The sequence below is a fragment of the Amblyomma mixtum genome, chromosome 4 (genome assembly GCF_055824585.1).
Source record: "Amblyomma mixtum isolate Tamu chromosome 4, ASM5582458v1, whole genome shotgun sequence".
NCBI lineage: Eukaryota > Metazoa > Arthropoda > Arachnida > Ixodida > Ixodidae > Amblyomma > Amblyomma mixtum.
Window position 1 is genome coordinate 96,721,284 of NC_143015.1, and position 18,106 is coordinate 96,739,389.

Genomic DNA, 18,106 nt, shown 5'->3' on the forward strand with positions numbered 1-18,106 from the left:
GCAGGATCACGCAAGGTGCAAAAACTTGAAACTGAGCCAAGGGTCGTCAGCACCGGTGAACCGCACAATTCAGCAGCATTTACAAGGACCGAGCTCAGACACTGCTTTCACAGATGACACATTCACATAGGTGCTTTTGACATAAGTGCTTTTGACATAAGTGCTTCTGACATAAGTGCTTCTGACATAGGTGCTTTTGACACAAGTGCTTTGACACAGGTGCTTTTGACATAGGTTCTTTTGACTTAGGTGCTTTTGACGTAGGTGCTTTTGACGTAGGTGCTTTTGACATATGTCCTTTCATACAGGTGCTTCACGTGGGTTGCTTTCACATAGGCGCATTCATATAGGTGCTTTCAGAGATGCTTTCGCATTGCTCATGTCACTGTGACGACCGTCAATGGCTACCTGTGGTCCATCTACTGCAGGAACAAAGCTATCCATAAGAGAAGGGAGGGGGGGGGGGGGGGTGACACAAGTGTTCAACACTTCTCTGCAAAGTGATGGGTTTTTCACACAGCACCATCAGACAAAGTGAGCTATGGGAAGGAAAATGAAATAGGTGCAATCTTACAAGATGGGAAGGACGCAGAGTGGGCTATTGAACAGAAACAAGTTAATGATACTGTAGCCGAAACTAAGAAGTGGGCATGGGCAGAACATGTAACACGAAGCCAAGACTATCGACGGCCATCGAGGTTAACAGACTGGGTTCCAAGAGAGGGCAGGAGTAGCAAGAGGCAACAGAGAGTAAGTAAGGTAGGCACATGAGGTTAGGAAGTATGAGGGGATCAGGTGACCACAGATGGCACAGTAATACGAAGCCCAGACAACCGATGATCATCAAGGTTAACAGACTGGGTTCCAAGAGAGGGCAGGAGTAGCAAGAGGCAACAGAGAGTAAGTAAGGTAGGCACATGAGGTTAGGAAGTATGAGGGGATCAGGTGACCACAGATGGCACAGTAATACGAAGCCCAGACAACCGATGATCATCAAGGTTAACAGACTGGGTTCCAAGGAGGGCAGGAGTAGCAAGAGGCAACAGAGAGTAAGTAAAGTAGGCAGATAAAGTTAAGAAGTTTGTGGGTATCAGGAGATCGCAGCTGGCACAGGACGGGGTTAATTTAGAGAGATGTGAGAGAGGTCACTAGTCCTGCAGTGAACGCAGTTAGGCTGATGACGATGACGATTACGGCAACGATTCACAGAACCTAACCACCTCCAACTTTTCACCCTCTCTCTTTACACAACAACACTGGTGGCCAGTGTTGTGAACGCTGGTGACCAACTCGCCAAGCTTCCATTCTGGCAAGAACAAGTGGTGCAAACGGCCAGCCGCGCCACGCAGCCAGGCCCCCACTCACACTTGGTGCAGTGGTCGTCCTGGTGGAGCAGGTAGTTGGCGAGTGGCGGGCAGTAGGTGAGGCACTGGATCACCGTGTTCATGAAGCACGTGTTCCCCAGGTTGACGAGGCCCGCGCCAATGCGCCGCCGCTCCCGCCAATCCAGCCACACGGCGTCCGACGAGTGCAACCGCACGCGGGGCTCCGGGATGCCATCCTCCCCGTCCTCCTCCCGGCCCCCATTCACGGCATCCCCATTCGTCGTGGCGCCATTCGTTGTCGGCTTGCCTGCAGGGCCATTCACCACAATCAAATCGGGAAGCCCGTTGCAAGTAACAAGTGCACAAAGTTGGGCTAGTTGGAGTGTACTCATTTTGTAAGAATGTAAGCGAAGACACTGTAGACTGAGAGCATAGGCGACGCATTCCTCTGAGGCAATACCACTGAAAAAAATAACTAATTTATTTTTACGGCCCCACATCACAGTGGACTATCATTAACACAAGCTACAACCAGTCTAGGTGAACTTTTTTACGGCCCCACATCACAGTGGACTATCATTAACACAAGCTACAACCAGTCTAGGTGAACTGACATTGAAGTTCCATCAAAATCACATGTATGAAAATGATTCTTCTCAATAAGAACTCCGTTATGACAGTAATAACAGACTCCTTCACGTTAAAATTAACAACCAACAGTCAACTGTAAGAAGGATGGTTAGCTGGGGGAATTTGTAATAATTCATCGCGGGGGGGGGGGGGTACAGCGCAGACAAGACGAAGGACGAAGCAAGAAGACTCGTTCATCTGTGTAGTCTTCTTGCTTCGTCCTTTGTCTTGTCCACGCTATACCCCCCCACGATGAGTCAACTGTAACTTTGAATGAATGGATAAATGTTTATTTAAAAGGTCATCAATAAGTCAATGTTCACTAATTAACAGGTGACAACTACTTTCTTTGTCAGCCCAAATATTTCAGGCCAGCACAAAGCAAAACCTACATACAAAAAACAAATTCCGATGGCAGTGGCCAGAAATGATCCAGGAACAATAGCAACAAAGCAGCAGCATCAAGTGCTAAACTTGCTGCCATCTAAACAACAAATAAATAAGCAGTAACCGGCTTTACAGCAGCATACCAAGCTTATGCAGGGAGTTGTTCTTGTTGACCAGGCCGTTGTGCACGGGTGAGGGCGACAGGGGGGCGTACTTGGCACGGAGCGCCTCGGTTGATAGCTTGCCACCTCCGTCGCACGGCTCAAAGTCGATGCGGGACAGAAGCACGGACGACCGCGAACCACCAGCAACCTGCAACAACGCGGCACCGCTGAGAGCAATGCCACCTGGGATAGCAGGCTGGAAACGTTTCTCGCCACTGAACACTGCCATTAAAGTGCCTTAAGACTGGCTATACTACACCAGAAGCTTTTTCAAGATTCTTAACAGCTTAACAAGATTCTCAGCCACTGGCCGCGGCGATCGGCGGCGGTGAAGGCCTCAAAGGCACTGCTCCTTTTCTTGCAGACTTCTGGCCTGCATGATAGGCTGTGACTTTAACGAACACCGACTTTACATAGCGACTTCAGTTTTCTGTTACTCCCCTTTCTCTTTCATTTCTTTATCCCCTCGCCCCTTTCCTTCCTTCCTTCCTCCCCCCCCCCCCCCCCCCCCCCCCTGTGTAGGGTAGCAAACCAATTATTCTACCGGTTAACCTCCCTGCCTTTCCTCTTATTTTTCCTCATCCTCCTTAACAAACTTCCACCAGAACACCACAGCCCTACGGGCTAAGGCAAAGCAATTATCCAGATCTGCAACGAGCTGAACGCTTTTTGATACTGACAGAAATCCTTCCATTACCCAGCCACACATCTACACTTGAGCACCAATGTCAGGCGCTCGGCTGCTGACCTGAAAGACGCCGGTTCGATCCCGGCCGCCGCGGTCGAATTGCAATGCAGGCGAAAGTCTAGAGGCCCGTGTACTGTGCGATGTCACTGCACGTTAAAGAACCCCAGGTGGTCGAAATTTCCGGAGGAGCCCTTCACTAAAGCGTCCCTCATAGCCTCAGTCGCTTTGGGACGTTGAACCCCCTAAACCATAAACCAATATCTATGCAAAGTGCGAAAACGCTTTTTACATACAACAAACCAATGTTGTTAGGCTGCAATTTAACTTCGTGAAAAAAATTTAATTTCGGGCAATTTCGAGCAAAGGTGATCAAATCCAAAGCGATTAATTACTCCTTTAGAAACGCGAGCACATCATTACTTACAGGTTGAATGGATAGCTATTACTCTGCATTCATTATCTGTTAATTACAGATTATGCTCCCACGCAGCAAACAAGTGTATCAGCACATTTCACTCCAAACTACACGTACTACAACCCTCTCAATCATGCTGTTAGCATCGAAGTTTTTCCTGAGCAAGGCTGTCATTCTGACATTTCAAAAAAAAAAATGCTCATCAATTTAGTGCAGAGCCAGACCTGTTGGTTGAGACCAAGTGGGCTTCGGCCGAGGCCCAGGCTTATGGAGCTGCTGATCATCTTGAGGCTTTCTTGAGGCATGTTCTCGCCGCTTGTGGGTGGGGCCACCGTCAATGCTTACAATCTACACAGGGCGATGATGACTAGACTCGTTCCTATTGTCTGGGTAACTGCAAAGAGAGAGCAAAACCAACCATCAGCGTGGACAGCCTACAGACAATCTCATCAACAGAAGCTGCAGGTTTATTATAAAATTACTGATGTTGTCAAATGAGTCGCGAAAACCGTTTCCGCAACACCAATAACTGCATCCTACCCCAGAATAGGATGGGGAGGTCCCTGTAGGGGAGGTTGGGGAGGGGTGGAGGTCCCAGTACAGTCACTAACTACGGGACCTCCTTCGGTATAAATTTGTCCACCTTACATTTTTTGTTACGATAAACTGATTCTGATTCTGGATATTCCAAGGTGCTACCACAAGCTGAGAAACACACAGCCCTCGTCAACTGTCTAGAAGGGTTCTGAGGTGATCGGTTAAACCTCAACTATTAAAAAAAAATCAAGAAAACAGGCATTGGTTTCCATTCCAGCCATTGTTTTGCTATGGTGAGACTTATTTAAAAAATTGGCGGGAACACTTGAGCCCCGCCTTAAGGGTATGACGCAATAGCTTAAAGGGTAATTCCCATATATGCAGAAGGTCATCCTCTACTTTACATTCATAGATCCCTGGGAGTCCTCACACCCTTTATGGTGCAGTGGTTAAGCGTCACGCCACTGCCCTACGATGGCAGGTACTCCCAGCAGTGGGCCTTGTGTGGCCAAAGTTGCTCTCCCCGAGCGACCAATCATTAATTTACCAATCATTAATTTAACTGTCACCTGCCTCCTAGGTTGCTCTCTGGCGAAAAACCTGCCAAAGCCATGCTCGTGGTTTTTAGCTCACAAAGCCGACTACGGCAATGCCGGATTTCTTGGGGAACGGGCTCTTTAAAAGCTATGGCGTTAAAATAATAAAAAATAAAGCATTCCGGCCGTGCCACTTGTGTAGAAATATGCATAAGATCTGTACTTTGGAATCAAGAAAGCACAAAAGCCTTTAGCAGTTTCAAAGAGCAATGGATAGCTGTCAGACCGGTACCTTGTCACCTTACCATTGACAAATGTCAGTCATGATGACATGACATTCAACCTTTCGTTAGTGACAAAGAGTGTGCAGACTCGGTGAACAGTTAAGGCAGGAATAGCTGTCATGAGATTATCTCAAGATAGTTTGCTGGCTTTTTGCTATGGCGCTCTGGTAATCCATTTCAAGATTGTCAATTCTTTTCCTGCATCATCACTGCAGCTCCCGAACAGTGTCCTTCTTTATGTGTAAATACAAGTTCAAGAGGATGACAGTTTCTAATGCTAAGGTCTAATAATGCACTTCCAAGACTCGGTAAACCATAACCACCACTGACAGCAAATTGTTTTCACTACATATGCCAGTGCACATGACAAAACTGCCTTATTACACATAGAATAAGAGCCAGCAACGGTAAAATTTAGCAACATAAAACTACTGCATGCACTGATCCAAGCACCTATGAAAAACTGTGACAAAGGTATGAAATAAAGGAACCAAACATGTTTCATGTGTTTATTTCCCGTTACTGCCCTTCCCAAATCATTTCATCGACAAACTGGTACCAACAACAGAAAACTGCAGATACAAGAAACCAAAACATGCAAGTTAGGTTCCAGCAACCTTATGAGCAACATGTAAGGGAAACGCAGCAGTCTTAGGACGCACAATAAACTCAACTGTCACGCGAAACACTGAAAAAACGTTTACGCAGCATCTCAACAGGTGACCACGCATAACACTCAGGAGCTGCATACTTGAAAACCGCTTACTTCGACACAAAGCGATACGAAGACGCAGTTTTCTAACCCGCTGGATTCGTTGGTCACACACAGTCTGAGCCGCAAGATCTGCCTACGCCACAATCAGCCAACTTCGCGCACGCATACACTGAAGTGACACAAACGCCCCAGTACCGCAATACCTTCGTGTTTCGAAGAACGCTGATGGGAGTTGCGACAACACTGTTCGCGGAGCGTATGTACTACAAGCCGCCCGTGGAGGCGCGCGTTTTAGCGACCCCCAGCCCGCTAATCTGGACCCGAGCCAAGGGCGACCGCGTCCTCTGCTCATCGCTGGATGAGAAGCGGCACCAACAACAACCAGAAGCAGTATGCATGAGGCCTATCCTACACTGCGGGCAAGAAAAAACTTTACCCACGGCCAAACTTCGCTCGGAAGCAGTCTACGTTTCTGAAACACCGCCGTCTGCAAAAAAAAGTCGTCTGCTCACGCGTTCCAAACGCGAAGATACGAAGGCGTAAGATTCAACAAATCAGGCAAGTACACAAACCATCCCACACTACCACTACTAGCAAGTACTACCAGCACGCATCATCCGCGGACGACCCAATTTGAGCTTCGAGTAATGCCTAGAAGAAACCACTGAACATTTAAAATGCGTAGCACTGCAAAGCCCCTGCGTACTGCGGGCAAATCGGGAGTTTTTTTGTTTTTTTAACAGTGGAAGGAACCAGTTTCGAAAGCGAGCGGAACATGCGGACGCGGCTACGAACAACGAAATAAAACAAACGCATTCGAGTCACGTGGATTTAAAATAGGCGGGCTGAACCTTTCGACAAGGTTACCGATCGAATTCTTTTCGCGGCATGCTACGGAGAGGGGCAAGTGACGCTTTTATCGGCGGCCGGTCGCCTACATCGTCGGCATATTGTAACTGCGCTCCGACATTTCTCAAAACGTCCGAAAGCTACGTAGTTTAGCAACCGGCTACGCTACAACATTACGTTCTGTGCGACGCCGGTTTATCGAGCTCTCGGCATGCCGTGGGTGATAAGATAGTAAGGGGAGTATACACATATAAAGCGTGCGGTTACAGCGGAGGAAGAGAAAGCTTTAGGATCCGCTGCAAATTACCGTTTCGCGGACTCTATACGAAAAAAAAAAACACGCTATGCTTCGAACAAACCTGAGAATAACTGCGCTCCTCGATTCAAGAGGCGTGCGTCAATGGCGACAGACGGCAATCAATTCGGACAGATTCCGCACTGTTTCCCTCGTTGGAACTAACCGTACTGAGCGAGCAACAAAAGGAAAGAAATAAACTCGGCGAGATCTGATTCGAACGAAACACTCGAGTTCTGGAGCCAGCAGAAGTTAACATACGACGCGGGAGACGGTACCGACTGCTCATACTGCACGCTACACACAGCATCCATCCGACGTGTTTATTTTCACAACTTATACATTACTTCACGCAGGCCCAAAAATAACTGAGCGAGTGACGGAACACTCAGTCGGTTGCGATTTTTATGGACGTTTAATACCACTACTTCGTAGACGCGCTATGTGACACCACAGACAACTGTGCGCCGTTTCAGCGGCTAGCAGCTCGCCGGCTTTCTGCGAGCCCCACAGCACTCGCTCCCGTTAACAAAGTTGCATGAAACATGGACTCTCCACAGTCCGTTCGGATTACGCCGTCTGTTTACAGCTTCTAGCGGTGACCGGTGATCGCCACGTACGGAGCCAGTGTTGAGCGGAACACGGGTTTGGTAACGTAGGGACACGTCAAAATAGGCTTAACTAGCCGGCCCGCGGCGGGCACATGGGACGGTCGGCGGCGCACTTAAAGCCAGTCTGCGCGCGAAGCCTGCGGTCAGCAGGTCCACTCGGCAACCGGACCCCTCGAAAGTCTTCCCAAGTCGCGCTAACGCACGCTGGGCACCTGAGAAACAAATTTGTGACGCCGGCGGTTCTTGCCTAGCTGTTTCTCAGGTACTCGCGTCCAGAAGGGCCGAGAAAAACGCAAAACGTGCCGCCGATTCAGTGCCGCGGGAGGCAATCGTTTAGGCCTAGGTTTCGCCCGTCGCGTCAGCTGCGGGCACACAGTCACCGGCCGCGGGAAACGCGATCGGGCCGTTCGTCGGACGATGGCAGAATCGAAGCTTACCTGTGACAGCCGCCCCGTGTGTCATGGTCAACAAGTATCCGTCACCGGCGTCGCCAGTCACTGTGACTACGATACTTTTTTTCTTTTTTTCAAACGCGGTCACTCGTTCGCAAGCGGGCCGGCCGAAACACACAAAGGACTGCCGCGCCACCTGGTAAACACGCTTACTTCAGTTTCAGTTCTTTTTTCACTACAAAGATGGCGCCACATAAACCTTTTGAAAAATAAGCGCGCAAATTTGGTTTTGACAGAACAGAAACTTGCAGCTCCAAAGACCAGCGACGACTGGTGCGCTTAGAGATCACCATTTTTATCTACCCATTCTACCGTCGCCCACACATCCGAAAAATGAACATTGACCAATGTGAAAACGTCACCGCGCGAAGCAAAGGCGAATTGAGAATAGTAAGCACCAAAAGCTTAAAACGCCAGGAAAAGAAATTTGCACATTTTAATCGTTTCTTACTTTTTATTAAGCCACATCACGAGGGTTTCCATTACGACGTTATCACGGTCACAGGTTTGCTGAAGCCAATTTCCATCCCTACTTTTTTTTCTTGATTTATGTGAAGTTCCAAGCTGAAGAAAGCTAGTAATAAACTGCACCTCCGAATGCATAGCCGCTCTCTTCAGTCGACTTTACTCTGTTTTTACTTTTTTTTCCAAGATTATTAACTAAAACAAGCCGACAAGCTTTTCGCGCTTTATTTAGTTACAGCTCGCTGTAACACCAGAATAGTTTCGTTTAGGTTAGGTTTATGGGTTTTAACGTCCCAAAGCAAGCAAAAAAAACAGCAAGACCATTTTTCTGGGAGTCAAAACGTCATCATTGTAACTAATTCGGTCAATGACACTTTTTCTACTTTCAGACACGATTCTGTCATACGCTCGAATTCATCAGTTTTCGTCTGGCTAGGTGCACGGTTTAGGGATTTTGACGTCCCACAGCGACTCAGGCTACGAGGGACGCCGTAGTAAAGGCCTCCGGAAATTTCGACCATCTGGGGTTCTTTTAACGTGCCCTGAGGCGCTGGCACTGACATCGCACAGTGCACGGGCCTCTATAACTTCGCCTCCATCGAAATTCAACCGCAGCGACTGGGATCGAACCCGTGTCTTTCGGGTCAGCAGCCGAGCGCCGTAACCACTGAGCCACCGCGGCGGCCAAATAATGAATCTTCGGCAGAATGCCTCGTGCTGAATAAATCACTGATGCAACACGAGATGATCAACGAAAGCATGTATATTAGCTGAAAAACGAGTCATGAACAAAAGCTCGGCAACAAAAAAACAATGCGTCCTGCTAAAGTTCGCACTGCAACACATGAATAACTTGTAAGCCACAAAGGCAGATTTCCACATTTTTAGCACTCGCGTTCCGCTTTCCAGGGTGAGTTTAGCTCATCCGATTGATCTCAGCTTCGACTTCCGCCTTGTGGAACTCGGCACTGTTCACGAGTGACGCTACTTCCATAAATCTGTCCATTTTGTAGCGGAACAAACCGTCAGCCTCTGCGATCTCGTTCATCTTCTGCTCGTATGCGCTTTGCGTCTGCTCAACATCCAACATGGCGGACAGCACTTTCGAGGTCAGCCAGCGAAGGTGGCGCTCCCTTTCCGAGTCACTCATTTCGGCTGCCTCGTCTCGGACCCTAATGGTGCGGTCGTCCAGAACTTGACCCAACAACGCTTCGTTCCTGCTGTAGCGAACGCCGGCCGCCTGCTTCATCTGTTCGCGGGCTTCCTCGCCACCGATCAGGGGTGCTTTCGCGAGCTTCATCTTGCCGCCGCTTGGAAGGACGGCGCACTTGCCGTTCAGAACTTTACCGCCGACGTCGAGTCGTAACGCGTTTGCCCAGGACGCTGGGCACGTTTGAAATCTAGGGGTTGTCGTCTTGACGGTGGCGCTGGCGGCTGCCGATGGTCTGTCGCTCGGAGCAGACGACGGAGCAGACGACGAAGCCGCCGTCATCGCTGTCGTCTGCTGCGACGTCCCGGCGACGCCATGACGCCCGGTCGCAGACGTGTCGCCGGACGTGACCGCAGCGGTAGGCCTATTCGCAGCCTTCACGAACGGAACGAAAGGCGTGGTAGGCGGCAACAACTGCAGGACTTTCTGACCCGCCTGGTCGCGTAGTTCCACCTTGAAAGCCGTCGTCGGAATGAGTAGGATCGCCTCCTGCCCCTTGGAAGCCTGGAATGCGTATGCAATGCAAGTTGTCGTCTGACCCGGCTGTCCCAAGGCCGAAGGAGGACCCAGCGTCGTAGCCATCGGCACGGCGGGTCCTGTCTTTCTGTTGACCGGCGCGTACGGGAGAGTTCGACTGCGAACGGCCGCTGTTTTTTGAGAGGCGACGGACGAAGGCTGCTTTCCTTGAGACATCATCTTCATATCGCCGAGTCTGGGTGGCTGACAAACGACTACGTATACACTGACTGCACAACGGCGCAGAATAAGAGAATAATGAAGATCGGCGAAAACGTGAGCTCACGGACGAAGTGGTGGCGCTTGCGAGCGTCCGAGAGCTTCATGCGGTCCTTTTTGGGGCTGACTCAGCGGTATGAAGAGAAGCACGGAAGCTATCTTAGACGTTCTATCTGAGCTCGTCGCTGAGATAACATGCAACTAAAATAACATGTGACGATGGAAGCAGACACATATGCGTCTGGTAGTTCCATTCATAGAAGTGCACACACCCCCTCGACATTTCGTTATCTCGAAACGCCAAGAACTCTGTGACAGCTTCGTGGCTTGTTGCGAATTTTCAACAGCTGTCTTTGACTTGCCATTCGTGGGCTGCAGTGAAACGGGGGAAAAAAATCTAAAAAGAAAAAATATATATGCGAGCAGTACGGGCTCATGAACCGTCTGAAACACAAAGCGGTAATGACGCATATGTCGGACATATTGCGTCGCTCACAGCTGACCTTTACGCGATAGCGTACAAGGCTCGTTCGGTCGCGCCGTCGGCGTAGTAGTAGTCGGCAGTGGCACCACGTGTCGTAAATAATCGAGGGCTGTGTAAAAATTGCTGCAGTTTTACTACGGCTGAACCTGGTCAGAGAGCGAAAGCTATGGCGTATCGGGCGAACTATACGCGGCTTGGCGTCTGTAACGATGTCCATGCCAACGAATGCAGCGCAGTTCTGTCACTACCACCACGTAGTCATTTCAACACATCCTTTCATGGCGCGTGCCAGTTCTGTGGGGAGGTCATAGAGAAATATACATACGTAAGTATGTTTCTCTGTGGGGAGGTGGCTGACACCTTCCATATGGTTTGGGCGTGCCAATTAAACCCATCTATCCCCACCAGAGAAGACTGGGAGGGGGGGGGGGGTGAAAACTTTTAATTACTGAAATAGAGTTTGGGAGCCACAGAGTGGCCCCGCTACATGGTCGGCGTCCCTAGTCCGGGACACCGCATGACAATGCCCCGTCTCTAGCCCGTTTCACCAGAGCCCTTTGGGACTCAAGCGAGGAGCAGTTGAGAAGGGCAGTCTCCCATGCCTCTCTGGAAGGGGAAGGGGGGAGTTGGGGATTTTGAGTACATGCCCACACCATGTGGAAGATATCACAGGTCTCCCCACAGTGTGGGCATCGCCCATCCGTGTTAGGATCGTAATGCTTTAAGATTGCAGGACAGAGTAGAGTACCTGTCTGCAGGCGCCTTAAAGTTCGCTCCTCCGTCTTACTCAGCCCCTTTGCAGGGGCCGGGAAAAGGCGGTGGATGTCGCTATAATGCGTTATAATTTCCTTGAATCGCAGCAGCGGCTGATTAGTCTCCGAGCCAGAAGAGCTGGGATGAGGAGCCCGGTGAGTAAGCGCTCGGGCAGCCGCGTCAGCGGCCTCATTACCTCGTAAGCCCTGGTGGCCAGGAGCCCAAATGATTCTTTTGGGTGTTGGATCAGTGGCAGTCCGTCTTAGAATACAAGCAGCTAAGGGGGAGATCTCCCCTGCCAAGGCGGCCCTGCTCGGCTGTCAAGACCTCAAGGCCCAAAAGGCTTGGTTCAACGGACGCGGGCGGCGTTGCTTGCCAATGGGGCCCCTGAATAGGGGCTCCACCTAGTATTCTGAGATGAAAGGACCAGTATGGCCCTACCCCAATCACCTCTCTGTAAATATTTAAAGGATATTTTTTTTCTGACCCTCAGTGGTAAGGGTAAGGCTCAGTGGTAAGGCGCTCGTCTACCGAGCCGGAGTACCCGGGTTCGAACCCGACCGCGGCGGCCGCGTTTCGATGGAGGCGAAACGCAAGAGGCGCCCGTGTGCTGTGCGACGTCAGTGCAGGTTAAATATCCCCAGCTGGTCGAAATTATTCCGGAGACCTCCACTAAGTCTAGGGGGTGTTGCTACGGCACCTCTTTCTTCTTTCACTCCTACCTTCCTCCCTTCCCTTACGGCGCGGTTCAGGTGTCCGCCGAGATATGTGAGATAGATACTGCGCCATTTCCTTTCCTCAAAAACCAATTTACCAATTTAGGATGATGTTTTTCATCACCACCACCAGGTAGCTTAAAGCATGACTGAGCATGGCCGGGCTAGAGGGGTGAGAGCGCGCGTCACCCCTCTAGCCCGGCCATGGACTGAGATGTCCACTGTCCCACGGGGGTGGGGGGCGTTAAGAGCGTTAGATCTTATTCATCACGTTTCTCGATTTCTTGGGGTCTGCTACCACCTCCCTTTGGCGTGAAATTTTCTAAGTACGAGGAATTCAAGATGGTGACCGCCATAGTAAATCGATATAGCAACCCAACTGGTGATTGATTGGTGACGTCATTAGTATATCGAACTGGTGATTGGTGAGGTCAATTTCGTGACGCCATAAATAACAAGTCGAATGTCTATGTTTCATCGCTTTTAACTCAGTAATTAATGAGGCATCATAAAACGAATTAGATATTTGGAATCATCTATATGAGTAGAACAGGTTAGACACCAAAATTAACTAATGAAGTTAATATTTAGTTATGGTTATGTTTATATTCAATTGCTTATAATTAACTAACCAATAATGTCATGATCTAATTAATGGATATTCGTAATGGGCTCGATGAGTAGGACATGCTAGACACTAATATTGTCTAATTAGGTTAATATTTACTTATGGTTAAGCTTAACATAGCGACCATGTTGTCAGCACTCGGTACCTCATGACGACCGGGCACCTACCGCCTTGAGGTAAGGAAAAATGGCCCTTCAAAGAGTCGAACAACTTTTTCGGCCTAAATTGGTCAAAAATATCCGACCTCAAGGCGGTATGGCACCCGCTCGCAGTAAGGTATGGAAAAGTAGCCTAATCACATGCCAATACATCACATGGACGATAGATGGTGCTACCGAACAGCTAGCGCTCGTTCACCGTCTTCCAGACGGTGGCGGCATTTTTTTCACCACCACCACCCGCTCTTCAGCGGTTTCGTATGCCTTGAAGCGCGACTAAGGTGTTCACTGTTCCAAGGGGCCACTTATGCTCCTTACCTTTTTGCTTTCGAAGCTCTCGTTCTTCACCGGTTTCGCAAAGCGCGACTAAGGTGTCTACTGTCCCAGGGGGCCAGTTATATGCGTCTTTACTTTCCTTCGCTTTACCTGCTGGCAACGTGGCACGGGATTTCGTTATGAAGGTCATTTGAAGGTCAAACTTGTGGCCACGGTGAAACTTTTTACCTAGCGTAGTGAAGCTTTCGCTTCGATAACGTTCCTCAATTTACCAATTTAGCACCCGTCAAAAGGTTGACGGGGATCCAGACGCAGCTCGGTCCCAGCCGAGTCCTCCCCCTCAGCCGTCGACAGGGATCTCCTCAAAAAGTATATTTTTGAAAATTACTCAAAGACCTCCCTGAAACAACTGGTACAGCTTGACTGGTCGTCCTGGTGGTGGTGGTGGAAAACGTTTATTTGCTCTATTTTACAATATTTTTTGCGGCTTCCGATGGAGTCTTCCATCTTCTCTTCAGGGTCGGTTCCCCTAGTCCAGGGCTCCGCTGAGGGTAGCTGCTCTGCGTGCACGCCTTACTAGTCCTTCTTGGACTTTCAGGATGTCGCTGGATAGCATCCTCTCCCACTGTTCCGCACTCGGGTTTTCTATAATGACTAGCTCGTCTATTTTCTGGCAAGCCCATGTGGTATGGTATAAGGTTGGTTTGTCTCCACACCACGGGCACTCGCTCTTGTACTGTACGTAAAGGCGGATGAGATTAGGAAGTTTGCGGGAATATGCGGCAGCTTGCACAGGACAGGGTTAAGTGGGGAGATATGAAGCAGGCATTTGTCCTGCAGTGGGCGCAGTTAAGCTGATTACGATGATGATGATGACGTAAAGGTTCCCGAGAAGTATAACGCTTGTTTCACCTAAGACTGTCAGCAATTTTAAGAAAATAGGCTTTTTGAGTTATAAGGGCGCTTCTTTCGGCGTACCTTTTTCAGCGGTGTAATGCATCAGAATACAGCTAAGGCGTGCTACTAGCAGGTTTGTTAACTAATACTGAATAGTTAACTTTAAGACTGTCAGGAATTTTAAGAAAATAGGCTTTTTGAGTTATAAGGGAGCTTCTTTCGGCGTACCTTTTTCAGCGGTGTAATGCATCAGAATACAGCTAAGGCGTGCTACTAGCAGGTTTGTTAACTAATACTGAATAGTTAACTTCAAGACTGTCAGGAATTTTAAGAAAATAGGCTTTTTGAGTTATAAGGGCGCTTCTTTCGGCGTACCTTTCTCAGCGGTGTAATGCATCAGAATACAGCTAAGGCGTGCTACTAGCAGGTTTGTTAACTAATACTGAATAGTTAACTTTAAGACTGTCAGGAATTTTAAGAAAATAGGCTTTTTGAGTTATAAGGGCGCTTCTTTCGGCGTACCTTTCTCAGCGGTGTAATGCATCAGAATACAGCTAAGGCGTGCACTAGCAGGTTTGTTAACTAATACTGAATAGTTAACTTTAAGACTGTCAGGAATTTTAAGAAAATAGGCTTTTTGAGTTATAAGGGCGCTTCTTTCGGCGTACCTTTCTCAGCGGTGTAATGCATCAGAATACAGCTAAGGCGTGCTACTAGCAGGTTTGTTAACTAATACTGAATAGTTAACTTTAAGACTGTCAGAAGAAAATAGGCTTTTTGAGTTATAAGGGCGCTTCTTTCGGCGTACCTTTCTCAGCGGTGTAATGCATCAGAATACAGCTAAGGCGTGCTACTAGCAGGTTTGTTAACTAATACTGAATAGTTAACTTTAAGACTGTCAGGAATTTTAAGAAAATAGGCTTTTTGAGTTATAAGGGCGCTTCTTTCGGCGTACCTTTCTCAGCGGTGTAATGCATCAGAATACAGCTAAGGCGTGCTACTAGCAGGTTTGTTAACTAATACTGAATAGGAATTTTAAGAAAATAGGCTTTTTGAGTTATAAGGGCGCTTCTTTCGGCGTACCTTTCTCAGCGGTGTAATGCATCAGAATACAGCTAAGGCGTGCTACTAGCAGGTTTGTTAACTAATACTGAATAGTTAACTTTAAGACTGTCAGGAATTTTAAGAAAATAGGCTTTTTGAGTTATAAGGGCGCTTCTTTCGGCGTACCTTTCTCAGCGGTGCAATGTATCAGAATACAGCTAAGGCGTGCTACTAGCAGGTTTGTTAACTAATACTGAATAGTTAACTTTAAGACTGTCAGGAATTTTAAGAAAATAGGCTTTTTGAGTTATAAGGGCGCTTCTTTCGGCGTACCTTTCTCAGCGGTGTAATGCATCAGAATACAGCTAAGGCGTGCTACTAGCAGGTTTGTTAACTAATACTGAATAGGAATTTTAAGAAAATAGGCTTTTTGAGTTATAAGGGCGCTTCTTTCGGCGTACCTTTCTCAGCGGTGTAATGCATCAGAATACAGCTAAGGCGTGCTACTAGCAGGTTTGTTAACTAATACTGAATAGTTAACTTTAAGATTGTCAGGAATTTTAAGAAAATATGCTTTTTGAGTTTTAAGGGCGCTTCTTTCGGCGTACCTTTCTCAGCGGTGCAATGTATCAGAATACAGCTAAGGCTTGCTACTAGCAGGTTTGTTAACTAATACTCAATAGTTAACTTTTTAGCGGTTGATTTTGGGCTCCTTATTGAGAGGCTTGTAGCCCACCCTAAGTATGGTATCCATATCAATTTGTAGATTTTCCAAAATGCCTCTTCTAATGACTACGTTTATCCCACGCCGTTGTGGTGTATGCTATTGCGTTTTATGATTTTGCTATTTGTGAATTTGCGAAGATCTCGAGGCGTGCTCGCGGTGTCGTCCCGTGACGACTCCGTTGGAGTTGTCTCGGCGTAGGGTCACGTGGAGCACTCGTTCGGATGACGTCACGGCGCTTATCACGTGACCAGCCGTACTACTATTACTACTGCTACTACTACAGTGCTGCAACGCCGACGGATACAGCAGGAATGAGCCACTAAATGTTGCGCTGTATAAGTGCGGGCGGCGTCAACGCAGGCTGTAACGCCACTAACGTAAAAAAAAATGATTTTCGGAAAAAGGAACACGCGCCTGCATGTTTACCTGCTGCGTTGTTTCACTTTTCGGTTGCCTTGTAGCAGGGCTGGGCATGATTCTTGAAAAAAGTATTTTCGATTCCAATACCCGATACCCTCAAAAATTTGTAATTCCACGATAACACTAAATACCGAACCAAAATTAATTCCCGATATAGAAACTAAATACTGTGTTGTCGATACATCGATGCACCACTGAAATTGCCAATATTAATGAAGCTGCTGACATGATTTGCTAAGTTAATAAATTTCTCTGTGGTCTCTGGAATTTTCAGCGTATTTGATAAAGCGCACTGTTCTTGAAAGGGCTTAAACGAATCCGACCGCACGAATATCAGAAAAGGCAGGTTCATAAGAAAAGTTCAGGAAACAAACAAGCAAGAGATACTGCTTGCACGTGAAGGCACGCTGCTTTAATTGTTCAAACGACAAAATAAAAGGTCCCGGAGTACAACAAGGACATATAAGCAGTCTACTCCTCAACGACGTTGTAGCGGTGACGAGCTGCCACGCAGGTTCCCGGCGGTCTTCTCCCATCCCGGGACATCTCAGCCAACTGGAAGGTGATGAAGAGTGAGGAAACGTTGCTGTAATGACGCAGAGAATGTCATTTTACTTCATGCACAGAGCGGCTAGCGCGCGAGGTTTGAAACACACTCAATGTATAGTCCACAGAACTGTCTATAGCGCTTGAACTCCGTGCCTTCTGCTCTCCGCAGCGCGCAGAGTTTCTTACTATTGCCTAGAGGGAAAGCTGCCGGCCCCGTCTATGGGAGTCTGCATGGAGGCCCCTCGAGACCACTTCAGCCACCATGGGCGCTCAAAGCATCATGGGGCGGTGAGCTACCGACTGCAGAACTACAACTTTTGGCCAAAAAATAATGCAAAAATTCCATGGGTGCTCAAAGCATCATGGGGCGGTGAGCTACCGACTGCAGAACTACAACTTCTGGCCAAAAAATAATGCAAAAATAAAGCTGTTCGATAAATGCGAATGTCCTAACATTCAATATCCTGTCTGTAAATTGCAACAAACGAGCAGAAAAACATTTAAGTGCAAAGTTTGCACAAAATTAGAGATGGCTAGCTTTCCTATTGGCCAAGTAATAAACACTACAAAAACTAATATTTCGTAATTAACAGGCGCACTTTTAAAAGCGAATATGTTTTTTTTTTAAGTTGTTTCTTAGACATTTTAAGAGTTTTTTTTAATGGTATTTCGGAAAAGTGAGACCTTTCATTGGCGTATACTATGGCTTTTGCACACTGCGTTCGCGCGAAAGTCGTCCGCGCACACACGAACAGCGTTTTCGGAATGGAACATCTCAGTAGTGCCACTCCGTTTTCCCGAACAAATACGACTGGCCCGCAACAAGTAGCTCACCGCCCCATGATGCTTTGAGCGTCCATGGTGGCTGAAGTGCAGCGCCGCCAGCTTTTCGCCAGCTATAGTAAGAAACTCTGTGGCGCAGAGCGACGTCTAGCGGCAGCACCTGGTTCGAGATTGCGCATCTTTCGGTATCGTTTAGTACCGTCTGAGCAAGACTTACTAACTACAGACCTGCACAGATGGCCCTGCTGCAGCACGCATATTCTAGTTCCTGGCTTTTGCCGCTAGGATAGAAACATTACGGGCAGCGTGGCGCTAATATACACCTGTTGGGAAAAAGGCCTCCTTCAGCATGTTGTTTCAAACAGGGCATCCA

The 18,106-nt window shown here is 48.1% G+C and overlaps 3 protein-coding genes and 1 long non-coding RNA gene across 9 annotated transcripts in view; 1 reads left to right on the forward strand and 3 right to left on the reverse strand.

Annotated features, from left to right (window-relative positions):
• The window catches only part of LOC149347521 (uncharacterized), a 35,822-nt gene extending 27,794 nt beyond the window's left edge, over nucleotides 1-8,028 (reverse strand). For all 3 annotated transcript variants that reach the window (XM_089587172.1, XM_089587171.1, XM_089587170.1), the window contains exons 1-4: nucleotides 7,874-8,028; nucleotides 3,834-4,003; nucleotides 2,486-2,654; nucleotides 1,366-1,632 (exon numbers count right to left, since the gene is read on the reverse strand). In XM_089587172.1, the coding sequence (XP_089443298.1) occupies nucleotides 1,366-1,632; nucleotides 2,486-2,654; nucleotides 3,834-3,914 (517 nt within the window). In that variant the 5' untranslated portion in view covers nucleotides 3,915-4,003; nucleotides 7,874-8,028. The remainder of the gene's footprint in view (nucleotides 1-1,365; nucleotides 1,633-2,485; nucleotides 2,655-3,833; nucleotides 4,004-7,873) is intronic.
• LOC149347522 (uncharacterized) overlaps nucleotides 6,044-18,106 on the forward strand; it is a 54,996-nt gene continuing 42,933 nt past the window's right edge. The window contains exon 1 of the long non-coding RNA XR_016292533.1: nucleotides 6,044-6,239. This is a non-coding gene — a long non-coding RNA (uncharacterized LOC149347522). The remainder of the gene's footprint in view (nucleotides 6,240-18,106) is intronic.
• On the reverse strand, nucleotides 9,106-10,367 carry LOC149347523 (uncharacterized). Its single transcript, XM_089585597.1, has one exon. The coding sequence runs from the start codon at nucleotides 10,263-10,265 to the stop codon at nucleotides 9,270-9,272; it is 996 nt and encodes a 331-aa protein (XP_089441723.1). The 5' UTR covers nucleotides 10,266-10,367; the 3' UTR covers nucleotides 9,106-9,269.
• Nucleotides 16,786-18,106, reverse strand: part of LOC149347524 (uncharacterized) — a 19,973-nt gene continuing 18,652 nt past the window's right edge. For all 4 annotated transcript variants that reach the window (XM_089585599.1, XM_089585600.1, XM_089585598.1 and 1 more), the window contains one exon: nucleotides 16,786-16,956. In XM_089585599.1, coding sequence (XP_089441725.1) covers nucleotides 16,873-16,956 — 84 coding nt within the window. In that variant the 3' untranslated portion in view covers nucleotides 16,786-16,872. The remainder of the gene's footprint in view (nucleotides 16,957-18,106) is intronic.